The sequence below is a fragment of the Triticum urartu genome, chromosome 3 (genome assembly GCF_003073215.2).
Source record: "Triticum urartu cultivar G1812 chromosome 3, Tu2.1, whole genome shotgun sequence".
Classification (NCBI taxonomy): Eukaryota; Viridiplantae; Streptophyta; class Magnoliopsida; order Poales; family Poaceae; genus Triticum; species Triticum urartu.
The window spans coordinates 1,899,979-1,918,421 of record NC_053024.1 but is presented as its reverse complement, the minus strand read 5'-3'; the positions used below and the strand labels follow the sequence as shown (position 1 = coordinate 1,918,421).

General features: G+C 42.7%; 2 protein-coding genes across 3 annotated transcripts; one reads left to right on the top strand and one right to left on the bottom strand.

The window, feature by feature from the left end:
- The first annotated feature begins 7,267 nt into the window (after positions 1-7,267).
- On the top strand, positions 7,268-12,326 carry LOC125542253 (LIMR family protein Os06g0128200-like). 2 transcript variants are annotated; one of them, XM_048705214.1, is made up of 10 exons: positions 7,271-7,798; positions 8,216-8,373; positions 8,627-8,776; positions 9,377-9,791; positions 9,930-10,129; positions 10,235-10,357; positions 10,621-10,690; positions 10,984-11,095; positions 11,177-11,242; positions 12,089-12,326. In XM_048705214.1, the coding sequence occupies exons 5-10, from the start codon at positions 10,052-10,054 to the stop codon at positions 12,126-12,128; spliced, it is 489 nt and encodes a 162-aa protein (XP_048561171.1). In that variant the 5' UTR covers positions 7,271-7,798; positions 8,216-8,373; positions 8,627-8,776; positions 9,377-9,791; positions 9,930-10,051; the 3' UTR covers positions 12,129-12,326. The 2 variants fall into 2 exon arrangements, with proteins under 2 accessions (XP_048561172.1, XP_048561171.1); XM_048705215.1 differs by having other exon boundaries at positions 7,268-7,798; positions 10,626-10,690; positions 11,177-12,100.
- Positions 12,327-12,713: 387 nt separating this feature from the next.
- LOC125542252 (wall-associated receptor kinase 2-like) lies at positions 12,714-16,279 on the bottom strand. Its single transcript, XM_048705213.1, has 3 exons — positions 15,283-16,279; positions 14,252-14,422; positions 12,714-14,089 (listed from the first exon to the last, which is right to left on the bottom strand). Exons 1-3 carry the CDS (start codon positions 16,232-16,234, stop codon positions 12,924-12,926), a joined length of 2,289 nt encoding a protein of 762 aa, XP_048561170.1. The 5' UTR covers positions 16,235-16,279; the 3' UTR covers positions 12,714-12,923.
- Positions 16,280-18,443: the final 2,164 nt, after the last annotated feature.

The following is an 18,443-nucleotide window of genomic DNA, read 5'->3' as shown; positions in this document are numbered from 1 at the left end:
GCATTGACATGATTGCTAGGCAAAACACTTTTAACTTTTTTTATTGATTAAAACACTCTAACTAATAATACTATGTTGGAGATAATCTTGACTAGGTTGATTGAAAAAAGAACATGCCTGGGTTGTTTTTGACTTTTTATCATCCAGTTGTCAAGTAAACAAGCAGTCCAAGTCACAGTGGTGTGATCGGAGACCAGGCGCTTGCTCATGTGATTTTTTAGAAATATTAAATCCATATTAATTGTTGCTGATTTGGTACAAAGTTGTTTTTTTACTAAATCAACAACAATTAATTTGAATCGGAGGGAGTACTTTTTTAATGAGATTTCAGATTTATACTATCAAAATGAAAATTGCAAAAGTATGACCCTGGTCATTGCGCAGGGCAACTAATAGTAATAGGTATTCTTCGTTGCCCCCTCAAATGAAAGACGGTCTTTGTGAATTCGGCGCCTCCGCCGAGCTGATTGTAGATGTGGGCATTGGGCTGAGGCAGATGTCGAACTCTAGCTAACGCAGTTGGCGTTGATGCGATTGCTGTCGTTGAAGAGGGTGAGGTTTCTTGGAGCAGGTCTGCACACACTAACTAGAAGTTTACCTACTTCCTGACAACTGCACTTAGGCACAGTCACCGGGCAGGCGGGTTGAGTAGTTTTTGGCCATCGTACGCCGACTGCACGTATGTATTCCTACTGTTTCTTTTTTACTCCACGTATTAGATTTGTGTAAAGTCAGAGTTTGACCATGTTTATAAAAAATATATTAACAATCACAATAAAAAATCAATATAATCAGATTCATCATGAAATATATTTTCATATTATACTTATTTGATATTATATATGTTCTTCAATGGTGAGTGAAGAAACGTCGTGGAGTTTCTCAGTTCAGTACGTCCCCAGTGATGATGTCCTGCACGAGGCTAAAACCAGCAGGTCCGCACTGTGCCGTCGATGCTGTGAATTAAGATCTTTTCCGAACCATCACATTTCATTGCATGCATATGTGCTTGAATTTACTTTTTTTTTCTGTCAACAAAATATCATGTGTTACTAATGTTTATGCCGGCATGAGGCTGCTGAGTAGTGACTTCAACAACGCAAGCTGATGGCCTTCAGTAGAGAACCAAACGGCAATGAGATCAGTGAGTTTCCTGCCACACTTCTTTTATTTTGTTTTGTCTATACAACCAACATAAACTACTGGTAGACTTTGCTATTGAAAAAGGCCTGTCGTCCAATGGCAATTCCCATAAAGCAAAAGGAAAAAAAATCAAAAGGAAGTTAATTAGTTAGCAACATCTATCAACAACAATTTGCTTTTCTTTATATTTCAAATATTAAATTTGTAACACATAATTTTAAATTATTTTCCTGATATTCTATTTTTTTCTTAGGATTAGGATTTATTTATGAGTCTGCTTTGATTTCTACCAAGGGTGAGTCGCTTATCAAGCGTCGAATACGAGAGGTAGAATCACATAAATAGGTAATTACACGTTATCATTGCACTAGCACATTTTATATTTACCATGAACTGAATTTCTCCACGCCTAACTTCTTCATTGCAGGAAAACTGTTGTTTATTTTTGCGTTCTTTACTTTTGTTCTTTAGTAGCAACCTTAGTTATAGCCACTTCATTTTACCCCTCACTACTTGTTTTCAGTCCAAATTACAATCTTTGCAGACACCAAAACAACCAATTCACATGAGACCTATGACAACTCAATATTCGCATTAACCATCTTCTCCTACTCTTCAATGGGACGATACTCTATTAAGCTATTTACATGAGAGTGCTGAGACCAACCCTGTTCACTTGCATGACATCAAGAGCTTGTTTGGATTGGAGCCAAGAGCAGCCCAACCAAAAAGTTGGTCGTTGACCAGGCGTGGGCGCATGTTTGGTTGATGACCAATAAATTGGCTCGCCCTGGCTGCCTTAGCCTCCCCAGTTCAATTTTTCGCCAACTTGTGGGCAAATTGTGGGCGGTAGAATACTGCGCCAATTTTTTGGCACGCCCACGGTTGGCATGGCTAGCTTGGGCAGCATCCAAACACACCCCAATTAATATGTAGGCAATTTGTGCCAAAACACTAGTAGAAAAAGGGTCAAACGTGAAGCACATTAGTGCCGGTTTGCATTAGAGCCGGCACTAATGTGTACATTAGTGCCGGTTCGTGGCGGCGATTAATAGTACCGGTTCGTGGCGAACCTTTAGTACCGGTTCATGCCACGAACTGGTACTAAAGAGGCTTTGTCAGCCTGCGGTCAGGCTATGGCCCCATCATCACCATTTAGTGCCGGTTCGTACCACGAACCGGTACTAATGAGGTTACGGCAAGCTGTTTTTAGTCCCACCTCGTCAAGAGAGAGGCAGTATGAGCGGTTTATAAGCCGTGAGTGCACAGACAATGACGAAGAGTTGCAATGCTCACCTACATGTTGATTAGCTTCAAGCCTTGCGGAACAGCATAGATTGCACTGAGCTATTTGCAGTGGCTTAGTGCAATCTATACTATTCCGAAAGGCTTGAAGCAAATCAACCAGCATTGCACCTCTTTTTTATTTTTAATAACTTATTTAAACTCTGGACTTCTTTTGTGTTCAGTATGCAGCATTTAAAGCGACGTCATCAATTTCCAACATGTTCTGACATCATTTGTTGTTTTTCGGTCATTTACCTAATTGTTTAGAGAGCTAAATGACCGTGAAATTGAAAATCACTACAAAATGAATCCTGAAAATGTTGAAACTTGGCATGGTATCATCATATCACCCGCATAGCATGCGCGAAAGAGTAGAGAGGGTCACGGCAAAAACTGGACGCACTTCGTGTACAAACTGGACAAACTCTTTCCGAGTATCAGGGTTTCGGAGTCCGGAGTGGGTACTAATTAATGTGCATCCCACCAATCAGGAAGAATCACACGGATCGTGTGTTTCTTTCTAACTCTTGCGAGTCGTTGGATCAAGGGTGTGTTTCTTCCTAGCTCATGTGAGTCGTTGGATCGAAACTACCACAATCACTTTGTGAGCCAGACGACCCTATATATAGTCCACCTCTCGCCTTCCCTGCATAAGTCTTTCAGTTCATCGACTACATACATCTACCAGTTCATCGACTGCATACATCTACCAGTTCATCGACTGAATACAAATCATTCGGATTCGCCATCATACGTCCAACCGTGCATTTGATATGCATATATATGCATCACGAGCCACGGTTGGGCTGTATGATGGCGATACCGATTGGTTTGTTCTAGATCTGACATAAAAGGTTTGATACAACTTCTTTTTAGCTTCAAGCCTTGAAACGCGAAGAAATTTTATGTGCTCAGAAAAGCATTTCAAATGAACTCAGAAAAGGATGAAAGTTGGCATGGTATCATAATTTCACCCACATAGCATGTGCAAAAAAGTAGAGAGGGTTACCGCAAAAACTGGATGCACTTCGTGTACAAAATGGACAATATGTTTCGAAGTATCAGGGTTTCGGACGAAAACTCATCCGTTACAAAGGCATTTCATTTTTTAAATAACTTAAGCATTACCAAATTGAATATAATGATAAAACACACTAATATTAAACATAAAAAAAAGAATCACTGAAAAATGTATTTTTAAAGTTAAGTTATTCACAAACTAGTGATTCACACAAATTTCAAATAATTCAAAATTTAAACTATTCAAATTTAAAAACTACCGGCACTAACTGAAAGTTTCTAAAAACTATCAAAAATATTCACAAAGAAACTCTAAATACAGCAAAAAACAACTAAAAATAAATAAAACAAAATAAATAAAGCAGAACAGAAAAAACTAAATGAAAAAAGCCCACCTCCGGGCCACAGCGGCTTGCATACGACTAGAAACCCAACCTGTTGTTGGGCCAGGATGCAAGCCCGCAAGCACAATAGGCCCCACAGGGCAGAGTAGCAGAGGTAGGCCCAGAAGGCCTGCTTTAGAGAGGAGCTCGAGACTGCAGCGGCGGCGTGGCTTATAAGCAGGTGTGTGCGCCCTTCGGCTAGCGAGGTGGGACTAAACTTCTGCGCCCCTCGCCTGGCAGCGCACACCCTTTAGTACCGGTTGGAGCCACCAACCGGTACTAAAGGCCCATCCTTATAGCACTTACGAAAATTTCAGTTTCATCCCCACTTCGTCTCCAACCTCCGCCGCGCGCGCCACTCGATCCCGTCGTCGCCGCCCGTCGCCCGTACCGTCATCCGTCGTCATCGTCGCTGTCCCCGCCGCCGCCCGTCGTCGTCGTCGTCTCGCGCTGCCGCCCCGAACACCGCCGCCGTCCGTCGCCATTGCCGCGGCCGTACGTCTCTCTCTCGCTCCCGCACACACATACACACACATACATACACACATACACACACACACACACACACCGGCGCCCCCGCCCCGTACGCCGGCGCCCCCGCTCGTACGTACGGGGCGGCGGCGTACGGGGCCGCACACACACACATATACCACACACACACGCATACACACACACATACACACATACGTACACACATATACGTATATATACACACACATGCATACACACACATTTTTTTACTTATTTTCTGTTTTTTAGAAAAGTTAATTAGATGATCGAATGTTAGATTAATGTCGAATGTTAGATGAATTAGCTAGCTAGATAGAAAAATTGTCGAACTAGAGATTAGAACTAGTTGAATAATTAATATAACTAGTTTATTTTTAGTAAGAAAATTTAGGTATATGAGATTAGAACTAGTTGAATAATTAATATAACTAGTTTATTTTTAGTAAGAAAATTTAGGTATATGAGATTTGATGATCTAATTAAAATATTAATTGTTAATGAGTTTTTCTATTTATTTAATTTTTTATATATTTTGAGTTTATATAAATATTAGATTAATGTCGAATGTTGGATGAATTAGATAGAAAAGTTAAATATATAGTAATGTCAATTGAATATATAGTTAGATATATTAATGTCAAATGTTAGATGAATATATATTTGGCTAGATATAGGTGTTTAATGTTTCACCTATATGAACATAGGAAATGTCATCTGACGACGAAAAAGATTTTATTATGTGCGAACACTGTGAAGACCAGCGCGGCCTGTGCGACCAAAATTTCCTTGTTGATGGTAGGCGCTTCAGCATCAAGCTGGATGAGACATTCGAAGTTGATACAGTAACTCACTTTGTCAATTATTATTTGAATGCAAAACTTATGCTTCATTTGCTTCAACTTATAATTTTAAATTTTCACTATTCTACTAGCGCATCCCCTGCCATGCAAGAATTTTTGTCTTGGATAAGATAGGTTTTAGTGCTATAGATGATATGGAGGTAAAGAGAGTCTACTTGAAGACGGAGCATGGGTATACTTTCAACGTCAAATTATATAATGGAGACACATACACCCATTTTGAATGCAAAACTTGGCAAGCACTATGCAAGGCTTATGCATTTGAGCCTGATATGGTTATCACCTTTGATATTCGTCCGGAAGATGATATTGAAGGTAATATAGACATCTGGGTCGATGTGCAAACGCCTCCAGTCCTACCATTTGGTGAGTTTTTCTCAAATATGCATGCATATGTTTATGTCTTTCATACAGTTTATTCAAAAATAGTTGACAACTAATTTGTATTGTCAGCTTATTTCGGTTCAAGCAAACATGTCCGACGCTTGGTAGACAGGACCTACTACTGCCCCGGGGCTCAACTAAACTGCGAGGAGATAAGTCATTATGTTTCATGGCTTGAGGATCTTAATACTGTCAAGACAAATTTTTTTCCTAAACTTAGAAATGTTAGTACTCAAAACGTGCGACCAATGGTGATCGTATTGAACTACGGTCACATCTATAATCAAAAGATGGTAAGATTTTAAATATTTGTCCTTAATTAGTGCATCTTTTGCATACATTATTTTTGAAGCTAAACTTTCATTGCTTAGTATATTAATTACTATACGATGTTGTTCAACAGGGACTTCCGATGACAGCTCTGCCTCAGTGGATCGAGACAAAAGGTCGCATGTCAATGCTTAGCTTACGACCAAGATTTCCTACATTGCACATGAGTGCATTCAGGATTTCTAAAAGCGAAGAATGCTTAATAGTGAAAGATTGGAGCAAAATTGTTAACGATCGCAGAGAAGTACTAGGGGGCAGTAAGGAGAAGCGCAACCCAAGATTAGGAGACAGATTCATCTGCATGCTCCAGTATGATGAATCAGGAGAGCTATACATGTTCTATGCTATTCTACCTGAGAGGGAGCAGCAGGATCAGTAGCTACTACTTCATGCTTTTAATTAGTACTTGTCTCATGGATCCGTGTCCTGAACTTCGATGTTGGTGATGATTATGTTGAACTTGATGATATCTCTTTGCTTCTGTTACAAAGTGAATGTTTCCTCTTTAAGCTAGCCAACGTTGATGATGATTACATAGCTAGCGGTAATGATTATGATGATTAAATAGTGGTAATTAGACGACTACGATGATTTTTAGCTAGCTAGAGTTTATTTATTTATTAATATGCGATGATGATGATGATGATGACGACGACTACAACTCATTATAACGTAATACAATCCTAAATTAAATTGATAACACAAATTTAATTGAAAAATACAAAATAAAACAAAAACCCACAATTTAGTACCGGTTGGTTTTACCAACCGGTACTAAAGGGCTCCCGGCCCCCGGAGCTGGCTCGTGCCACGTGGTACCCCTTTAGCACCGGTTCGTGCTGAACCGGTACTAAAGGGGGGGGGGGGCTTTAGTGCCGGTTCCTGAACTGGCACTAAAGGGCCTTACGAACCGGTGCTATTGCCCGGTTCTGCACTAGTGAAACTATGATGAACCATTTTGTACATATAGGGAATGATTTTGTGAAATTCTTGCTTACATCGTCTTTGCTATTATCCTTCCCATAAATCTGGGCCACACTTTTCATATGGTGCGTGTATACTTAATCTGAACTATGATTTTAATTGTATATAGTAGATATATAGATAAGATTTCATGGGTTGCACCCACCACCTCATTATTAGAGTCAAGTTATGGGGACATGAGACAAACCTTCGTTCAAAGGAAATTTTGAATCGTATTTGTAAATCTGTCCGGAAGGAGTACTTATTGTAGTTGACAAAATTCTGGCTAATTAAACCCTTTAACAGGCGCGACAATAGCGCCTGCTCGCGCGTTCCACCTGTCCTGATTTACTGTGCCGATACTTTTTACCGGATAAGGTGGAAACGCAGGGAGCTAGCCCACGTGCCACGTTCCCTATTCGTTGCCTCCTCTCCCTCTCCATCTCCCTCTTCCTCGTCCGCCGCCGCCGCCGCCATTCACCACAGCCCTCCGCCACAGCCGCCGCCGCCGCCACCAGAGCCCACCCCAACAGCCTGCAACCCAGCCCTCTCTCCCTGCGCTCATATTATCCCCACCACCAGTGAGCTCATCCCCTTCACCTTGCCCCAGATCGAGCAGCAGGTTCGGATCCACGGCCACGACGGTGTGAGTGCCCCGATGTAGATTCAAGACGCTTGAGGTCGGTGCTCATTGCGGCTCTTACTCTCGTGCCGACGCCATGGACAAGGTGCCCTCTCCATCAATTTTGTTTTCGATTTGGAGTTGATTCTCTGTTCATGAAGCTCCTTTCTTCTCTGCTGCAGGAGAGCATCTCTCTCTTATCGTGAAGCAGCCCCAATCCTAGCCCTTCTTTGGCCATGGGGACTGAGCAGGCAGGAGGTACGAACCCCTCCTCGCCTCCCAAAACCAACTCCTGGGTGCGTTCTTCATCCCCTTAGGGTATCCCCAACGCTAGGCGCCAACCCTGGGCGCTAGGACTAAAATCCTACCCGATTAGTCCAGCCGTCATCACAACTCTCTATGTTCTAGAACAACAAACCAGCCCATTGTCTTGCTGGAAAGATGTGGCTTATAGACTTGGGGCCTTTGTTGATTGTTTGTTGGTGTTGGTGTGTGAGGCATTGGGTATGTCAGTAGCTTTGTATACATCATTCTACCTGAGGCCCATGCATTTTATTTCTGTAACATAGTGATGGTCTGTTTTAGTGTGTAAAATGGTACCCGTGCAATTTCCCATATGCATGTTTACCCTATAGTGTCCTTTTAGCATTAATGCATGGTGGTTACTTTCTCTCTCTAATGTTGTTTTAGTCATGTTATTTTGTTGTTGTTAGATATCCTGTTGATGACAGAGGAACAAGGATGACAATCATTCAGTACTTGAAGGACATATACAACTGCAATCTGCGTATTTTATTCAACTACATGATCGACCAACACTCTTTTCTATAGCATGGCAGCAGCTTTGGTTTCTGGCGCTCAATTCTCCATTGTAAGTGGAATGAGAACCCCAAATCCAGTTGTTAACGCAACTACAGCTGGTATGGCTTTTGCAGTATAGTTGTACATGTTTCCTACGAATGAAAACCATTTTGTTCCACTTGAATTATGTCTCTAGGTTTTAGCCTTTCACATCGCATTGCAACTTCACAGTTATATATCAGTATGATAGGGCAATCTATCCTCAGTTTATCCATTGTTGTTGTACTGCTCTAATTCTTATGGTCAATCTATCTCGATTTTAGGTTGGCAGAAATTCTCAAAGACAAAGACACACAATGAAGATATTAACTATTCTGAAATAATATGTTGAACCAATTAGGACTTCAAAACTATGAAAAGAATTTCAAGAAGGGTCTTCTGACTGATGAAACATTGCCTTTTAAAAATGAAAGGTACATGTTTTTAATATTCCATTGAGTTCCTGCAATTACCGAAAAGAATCAATCTTTTCTATAACAAAATGGCCATATGCTTACTGAAATTTACCATTCAATTGATGAAAAAATACATATGTCTTGCATTATCCTCCAGTGCAGTCAGAGTTATGAATATCCCCCTTGTTCCAAGGCTTGTCATACTTGATCACATTAAAAGATTTGGAATTATTGCATAAATTTCCAGTTTCTGGTGCATTAGTTTCCTTTATCTAATATCCCTTTTTTGCAATTTTGCAAAGAACCTGGGTTGATAAAATCAAATTGAAGTGATTGTTTGTCTGTTGGCACCAGTTTTTTCTCAAGTTACATAAACTATGTTCTGGGAAGTCCGTCCATTCTAGCTCTTAAATTTTGTAGATGTCTCTTACTTAGTTTGATGGTATGCACATAGTGTTTGATGTCGCTTGTGTTCAGGGTTTCTATTGGGTACATAAAAATAAAGGATGACGCATGACACATTTTAGGTGTACATTTATTTCATAGATTGAAAGACAGAGGTTTTTTTAGATGGAGATGTATTGGTGATGCGATCTCACTGGTTTGCTGCATCTGTAGTTAGAGAGTAGTCCGTGCCTCATCATCAGGCATCCTCTGGAGCTTCCCCGAGGTGACAAGTGCTTCCCACGGTGTCTCTCTCTGTTCTTATTGCTACTGCACACAAGCTACTGACCTTGCAGACCAGGACATACATCCTGGTGAGCTCCTTGGTCATCGACTGGTCCATCACCGAGGTATGTATTCACCACTGACTTCTCTCAGATCATATGCATGCTCCTTATAATCTAGGGATTATAGTTCTTCAGAATAACTGTATTATCGGGCCGTGAGGCACCGCTGTTGCTATAGTCTTTGCACAGAGTTAGAGAAAACATATGAGTTCGACAACTTGCGTTGAGGAAAACTGATGCAAGCGAAGTGTATATACGTCACCAGAAATTTCCAAAGCATCGGATGTTCTGAGATTGATCAGGTACAGTCAAAGAGAACATGGTCATCTGTGGTATGATTTGGCTTGGCTCACACACCCCAGGCTTTCACACGTGGAGGCCAAGCATCCAATTAACCTGACAAGGCTCAGTTCTGGCTAATATGCAACACATGGATGCAGATCAATTCAACTAAACACATGCTCCCTAAGCCTTGGAACTTGCGAGTGACAAGGAAACAGCTGCTGCCACCCTCGCTCCAGATCGAGCAGCAGGTCTGGGCCACAGCGGCGAGAGCGGCTCGATGTGCAGGTTCAAGCCGCGTGAAGAGGGAGGGGGTGCTCGCTATGGCTCTGACCATGGTGCCAACCCCATGGACAAGGTGCCCTCTCCGCCTCTCTCTTTGTTTTCAGTATGGAGTTGGTGACGTAATTATTGTGTGATTTAGATATCGATCTGACCTTGAGCTTGAAAATGTGTCCTTCAGGAAGCTACTGAATTAGGTAAGAAGGCCAAGGAATTGAAGAAGGCATCGGAAGCCCTTCACCAAGAAGAGAGAAGTGGGAACAAAGGCAGAAAATGGCGCAAAAACATGAAGGCTGTCGAGAAGGTATGCTTGTCCTTCAAACCGATGATATGCTTTGAATCTTTAATTGTATTCATATGAACCATTCTCTTTAATATATTGTACATCTTTCTGTGATGTTCTGTTATGCTATTAACTAATATTATGTTTAACTTTCCATCTTAATTATTAGCAGTTGTTACTTTTGGAAATTTACATGAATGCTCTAGAAGAGATGTAACTTGTGAATTCTTATATTCATTGTTTTTTATGGTTGTCACTTACTCTTGTCTTGACATCCATTATAGTGCAGGCTGAGGCTACCTGGGCTTTTACATTGCTTGATTACATTGGAAAACTCATATTCGGCATTGTTGGGTAAGTGTAAATATGTATCTGAACCGTACATTCATTCAGTCTAATGATTTGCAATTGGGTTCGTCTGACAATTATTTATAATCTTAGATTAATTGTATCGATTGCTTGGGTAGCACATATTATCATATAATTGTATCTTCTTTCCTGAATGAGATCTTCATAAAGCTGGACAGTGTTTGGGGTACATTTCTGATCCTTGATATTGTTCTCAACTTAACCAGTTATCCTCTCTGTGAATAAACTGATTAATCTTTTTTTGTGTAAACTGATTAATCTTTTGTTTTGTGTACCAGGTCTGCCTGGGACTGCTGCTTTTGCATTCTTCTGCTATCTCCTCATCGCAGTGATTGCTGGAGAAATGATGCTTGGCCTGAAATTAGTTTTCATCAGCATTCACCCAATGAAGTAGTTGACTCGTGCCATGACACTATTTTCTTTGCGCTGTCCTTTTTTGACATTTAATAAGAAACATTTAACTTGTTTCAGATGGGGAGGAACGCTGATGAACTCTTTTCTGTTTAATGTTGGACTGATCCTACTTTGTTCCATCAGGTATGCTACCGATGTCTTCTGTTAGAAGTCCATGTCTTACTGTAAGGGCAGCCCCAGTGCATGTAGCTCTCGCTTGCGCAGGGTCTGGGGAAGGGTCCGACCATGTCTTACTGTAACTTGCAATGAAATGTTTGAAGGCTGTAAATTTACAAGAATTAAAGAATGTAGTGGAGATACGTGGCAGATCTAAAGAAGTTGTTTCCACAAAGCATTAGGACAGTAGTTTCTGTTATTAGTCAGTAATAGTGAATACTTGGAAGTGCACATCCCTGAAGCATTGATTTAGCATGGGTATATAACTTGGGCCTGGGTCCAAATCCTCTGCTATAACTGTGCCATAGTTACGGTCACTGCTTCGTGGGTGAATAATGGCCTCTGTATGAACGCAAACTACTTGTTCTTTAAGAAGTCCTCTCTTGAATTTCCGTGCTTGTGTACTTAGCAATGTGTTTCAGTTCTGCGAGACAGCTTTTGCGTACTATGCACAAGCAACTACAGCTCAGGAGATTTTTGGCCACACGCTGCAGTCTCTTTGTGGAATTAATTAAGTATCTCTACAAGTAAGTCTTGAACCAGCATGCAGTCAGTAGAACTATCAACCTGAAGTTGTTGCTTGAACCATCATGGGTATCACTGTTGGCTGCTGGTACTTGGCTTATTCTTTATGCGAAGATAATAATTCGAAAATAACTGCCATTTTCTCTTAACCACTCTTTATTATTTGGTGCAGATTATATGATTATTAATGTAGACACATGCTACTTGTTTATTTTTTCGAGTGATGGTTGCTTAACCGAAATGTCTCAGCTCTTGTGAACATGCTAACATGTTACCTCTCTTCCCCAGATGGTGCAAGTACAAAAGGTGCAGAAGATTGTATGCCTGAGTGATGCTTGCTTAACCAAACTTAATTTCTTACTAAGATGGATTAAGCCTGAGTGGAGGTAGCAGTTGTGTGCAGGGTTGATGTGTACAAGCTAGAAGCTAAAATTTGAGTTGAGATGTGTTATTATTCATGCCTGCACTTTCTCAGATATTTTAGTCTATAGGAAGAATAATAGCAGAACCATTTCTTGTTGCCACACATTGAAGGAACCAACCGAAAATAACACTCGTGGTACAAACAAGAAAGTGGAAGGGGCGGGTCCCTCCAACGCTCCAACTTCCTCTCAGGAGGCGCGCCATGGGCGCGCCCCAACCCCTAGTGTACCACTAAATAGTGCAAGTATTGAATTCACGACTCTAGCTAGCTCATCCAAAACTCCGAATTAATGGAGAGACAAAGACAATATATGTTTCAGCACCGCCCTCATATCTAGGCTTTCTTTTAGTCCTTAGACATGAGATTGATGTAGGCCGCATAATCATTTCCTTTAGCATGATGTTAACATGGTCTTGAACTGGAGACCTATTGGCTCTAATTGGATATTGAATTCATGCTGCAATCAGGTCATCCGAACATATGAGCTGATGAAGAGAGGACAGACAATATAGTTAAACAGTAGCAAATTAAAATTGTTGCAAACCTGCTCTACATACGTAGGAGGTCAAGTGAGTGCTTATAAATACGTAAATTATTTGGTGCTAAGCTTAAGGTGGATTTCATAGCAACGACCAACAAACGTGATACAACCATGGATCGTATAGCTAGCAAACCGTTTCTAATATGTTTCTCATGATATCATCTAGCGAATTCTATGCTCAATGCGGCTTTCTTTTCAAGGCTGAAAACCCCGGTGGTGTCACTCTCAGATGACATGGAGCTCTCCATACCTTTGACAGTGAGGCTATGACACTCCAAAACCAACGGCTGCTGCACTTGGTCTGCCAATTTCTGGAGCTCCTCAGCAACGCACCTCATCGCCGGCCTCCTGTTCCCCGGCATAACTAAGCATCGAGTCGCCAGCTCCGCAGCCTGAACGGCCACTCCCATGCTAGCATCATCGACTATTTCCCTGTCAAAGAGTTGATGGAGCGTGCCATCCCCCATAGACTCTTGAACCATCACCATGAGGCTCTTCCGTTGCTTTGACAGCGGCTTCTTCCCGGTTAGGAGCTCCAGAAGGAGGACCCCAAAGCTGTAGACGTCGTTCTTGTCCGTGAGCTGGTACTCAAGCAGGTACTCTGGGTCAACGTAGCCCGGTGTGCCTCTGGCCACCACCTGGGTTTTCTCATCGATGGTGGAGCAGCCGAAGTCAGACACCTTGGCGACCCAGCCGTCACCGAGCAGGATGTTGGCGGGCTTCACGTCGCCGTGGAGTATCGGGTGCGCCAGCGAGTGCAGGTACGCCAGCGCTCCAGCGGCCTGCGCGGCGATCCTCAGACGGGTCCCCAGCATGGCGCGGCACGAGGTCGGCTGGCTATGCAGTAGCTCCAGCAGGGTTTTGTTCTGCACGTACTCGTAGACCAAGATAGGCACCTCGAACTGCAGGCAGCAACCGAGGAGCTTGACGATGTTGGGATGGTCGACGCGGCCGAGTATCACCAACTCCTGCACGAAGTCCTTCCTCTTGCTCTCGTCCACCTCCTTGCATCTTTTTACTGCCACAAGTGTGTCCTTGCCTTCGACGTCGAGGACCGCCTTGTACACGGTCCCCTGCCCTCCTTCCCCGATGATGTTCTCCTTGTCGAACCCGTTTGTTGCTGCATCGATCGCTCCTCTAGCATAGATGGTGAACCCGATGTTACGCTCTACCCCCATCATTTCTGACAGTATCTGGCCTCCGTGCTGTTGAAAGTATTCGTCACTCTGTCTAATCAGAGCTTGTCTTTTGATACTCCTTTTGTGACGGATGATTTCTACTGCGAGGATACAAACCAGGCCAACCAAAACAACGCCAAAGGCTCCTGAAGAGTAGATGCCACGGTTAGTCATCATTTCTCATTTGGGGTGAAAGATAACATGTTTTTTTATTTGACTAAAAGATTGAATTAATTTGCACTAACGTGAAATTAAAGACACTGCTGTGGTATAATGTTGATATATTGTGATTTGAGATGTGGACGTACCAATACCGAGTTTTTCTCCAAGACCAAATGTGCGGTTTCCCTCGCACGTCCCATTTTGGGCGTCGCCTTTGGTATGCTTGGGGCAACGACACTCGAATCCGCCAAGAAAATTTTGGCAAGTTCCAGGCACATTGCAAGGGTATTTCGCCAGGTCCATGCACTCGTTAATATCTGCCACCAAAGATCAAATTAATTATTTTTTATTGCCAATCATCTAGTTAGTATAGGTAAAAAAATGATAGGAAACAACACAAAGCTCTGTTATTTTCTGTAAAGATTTTTTTAATTTCCCCATCAACGGTATACTCCTACAAGATTGAGTAAGGATCTTTCACTTACATGTGTAATTAATCTTAGATTGCTAGATCTGATTGATAAGATAAGGCTGTTAATTTTTATCTAGATGAGGTGTGTGGCTAGCTCTCGTCTAGACGAGAATTAACTAAATCTCATCTAGGTGACATCAACACGGGATTTTGTTGTTGTTCCCTTTTCTCTTCTTCTTTCACTTATTTTTTGTGTCTTGATATTATTACTGTATTTCTTAAAAATGGTAAATATAGTTGCACACATTCGGTGGACGCACACCGCGGTTGCACGCGGCCAATGGACATGCAGTTGTGCACATCTGCTGCAGATTCGCAGCTATAGTTGCACGCAGATGCATGGGGTGCAACTGAAGTTGCACGTGGGCTGACGGACGTGCAAGTGTAGTTGCTTGCGCCATGGAAAAAGACAAAAAAATATCAAATAAATAAATAAATTGGTGGACGTTTAATGGCAATTACGCATCACCGATGGGCAAGCAGTTGTGCGCTCTAGACGGACGTGTAAGTATAGCCATGTGGAGTGTTGAAAGAATGAAACCGAAAACCGAAAATAAAAAACAGAATCAATCAAATGGAAAAATAAATCCACTGAAATCTACGCCGTAAATTCAAATGACAGAGAAGTAGATGATACTCTATTAACTCTCATATAGATATATAGATGAGTATTAGCCATATATATTGTTTTGAGTTTCTACGTACCTTTGCATCCGTGCTCTGGATCTTGCAGGTAAGGATTGCCTTGGAAGCCTTTGGAGCAGTTGCAGATGTAGCCTGGTCCATTCAGCGAGTCGAAGCACTCGCTGTGGTCACTGACACAGGCGTAGGACGAGTTCTTGCGCGCCGCGTCGCACCTCTCCTCTCCGACAACCCAATCCACCACCAGCGGCGCTACTCCGCCGTAGGTGGTGTTGAACCCCGGCAAGGTCGCGTAGGTCGTTTGGAAGGTGAAGTTGGACACGTCCATGAGCACGGCGTAGCTGCAGGGGCTGACGTCGTGGATCTCCGTGGTGTTGAAGGTGTAGGGGAAGCTCACCTCGTAGTACTGCAGCCCCCTGGGGATGGCAGTCTGGCAGCACCCTATCCCGGAGCAGGAGCCGTTGCTGAGGGCCGACCTCACATCGCCGTAGCCTCCCCGCTGGCACATGGCCACGCACCCACTCGTGTAATCGCCGGCTTGCTCGCCCATGATGTACGCCAGCGTTTGGCAGCCGATGACCGTGAACTTGTTGGTGTCGGCGAACCTGTAGGGCGTGCCCGTGAGGTTGAGCCCCCACGGGACGGGGTCCATGCCCTGGGTGGCGTTGTTGTAGCAGTAGGTGGAGATGCTCATCTTCATCCGGGCCTGACCCTGTTGCAGCGAGACGTCGACGACCTCCAGGTCATAATAAAATGGCGTGCGGCCACCATTAACCCCGGTCTCGTTGCAGGTCAGGCCGAAGCCAGGCATGGCACAGTTGTCGGGATCGGGCGATTCGGGCCCGGGCCCGACGATGCCGAACGGGTAAGGGATGTCTACGCCGCCGCATTCTCTCTGGCACCTGCTGCTAGGCCTAGGCGGTGCCGGCGGTGCTGCTCCAACTCCAAGCAGTGCTACGTCGAGGCAGAGCCATACTGCCAGTAGAGAAGCAGCTGCTGATCTGTGGGACGGCATGGAGTGGATGGAGGGCTTGCTTGCGTTGCTGCGCGCGTCGCTGGGGACGGCATGCTCTGGGTACGAGTTGTTTAAGTAGTAGTAATATGTAATGACCCAATCCAGCCGAGAGAAATGTCTAACAGCTCCCAAATGCCACTACACCCTCATCAACAGTAAATTCATAAAACATTAAAAAACTATCAAAAAATCTGAAACTTTCAGGGATCAAAGATTATAAAAGGTTTGATGTTCCTGCAAAGTTTCAGCAACAAATAATCTTCGTGGAGCCCTCACAGAAAAAAACAAAATCATTGCTAAAAATGTACATAAACTTTGAACAATGATTTTGTTTTTTTTATTTGAGTGCTCTTCGAATGTTATTTTTAACTAAAACTTTGCAAGATCATCAAAAGTTTCATGATGTTTGATGTCCCAAAGTTTCAGATTTTTTTGATTGTTTTTGAATTTGTTTTGAATTTACTGTACATAGAGGGGGTAGGGCACCCGGATGCTGAAAATCCTGTCTCATCCAGCCGGCGGCCGATGATGACTTGGATGTGAGAAAAGTAAGCCTGTAGAGTATCGTATACTAGTATCATGCATATGATACTAGTGTATGATACTACCTCCCTAATTCACAGTACCATATGTTAGTAGTATCATGTATGTAGTACTTTACTTATTGTCATGCATGACACATAGTAGCATAACATTTAAACAGTATTATGATATGATACCCAATTCTCTCTTTCTTTATTTAATTTTATGACACCTCATCAAAATTGCCTAGTTAGTATGCATGATACTAGATATGACACTACCATTACAACCAGCCTAAGGGGAGAAAGTATGAGGTGATATCGAAGGTTACGTGCTCCCATGCATCACATGATATGAGACGACCTGGGTTGTTGGATATGAAATCCAAGGGTCACAGGACGAGCTCCGAGACTTGCACGTGAACATCAGATTTCTGGAGGTCTTTTCTAAAAAAATTCAGGAGCTTATGGTCTAACTTTTGGATTTCAGATCCAATGGGTCGCGTCATCTCGTATCATGGGAGCACCTAGCCTCCCGTGTCACCGGATACTCTCTCAAAGTAAACGGTGAATGAATGAATGAATGAATGAATGAATATTCCAATTACACTGGAGTAGCCAACAAAAGTTGTTCAAACCAGGCAACATCATGGCCTGAATATTCCAATGATACTGATGCAAGCCACTGGTATACTAGACGGTAGCACATGACTTCACTACTATAAGACAGTGTACTCCGTCAGTCTACTCCAGCTGGCCATGGAAGTACGTACGTGACTGCTTCCAGGTGTGCTGTTAAGTCATGCAAGCTATTGAAAATTTCAATCACAGTACGGTTGGGCCAGGGAAGCATCCATCAACGAAGGTGCATGGGAGAAATGTCACAAATGATCGATATCAACGCGGTTACAGTTACTGTCTGCCAGCTAGCGCAAGTCTCCGGCGGGGACGCGGGCGACGACTCGCAGTCGTCCCTTCCTTGCCTAGTCAAGCTGACTTGTCACGCACGGCCGCACGTCCCTTCCTCCAGTTTCCAGTCTGCTCAAGTGGGAGGAACTAGATAGACAATCAGACATCAATCATCAACTGTAAATCTTCAATAACAGTGATGCTATTTATATGGGGAGCTTGCTATATATAACGACTGTTGTGAGAATAGGGGAAGTGCCGAAGGATTTTGCGCCTATACTCCCAAAAGAAGACAAAGCCGCTGATGTCAGCAAGATTTAATCCTATTTCAAAAATGTAAACTGTTTCCTGATTCTTAATCCATTTTTACCATTAAATACCTCGTGACAAAAGTTAGTATGTACTCCCTCCGTTTCTAAATATTTGCTTTTTAGAGATTTCAACAAGTGACTATATACGAAGCAAAATGAGTGAATCTACACTCTAAAATATGTCTATATACATCCATATGTGGCAGTTCATTTGAAATCTCTAAAAAGACAACTATTTAGGAACGGAGGGAGTACATACGACTTTTCTTGGGGTCAAATGATAACAAGCTATGCAAGTTACCAAGCTCTTCACGCACAAGCTACCGGGCATGAAAAATGATTTTTTTTTGCAACATTTCAATGGTCTTTTCGGTCGAAAGTTATCATGCGGTACTGTTAGAGTTACCAATAATGTCCATATGTGTTACCGACAATCAGTGGTGGAGCTTGAAGCCCATTGTTGCACGG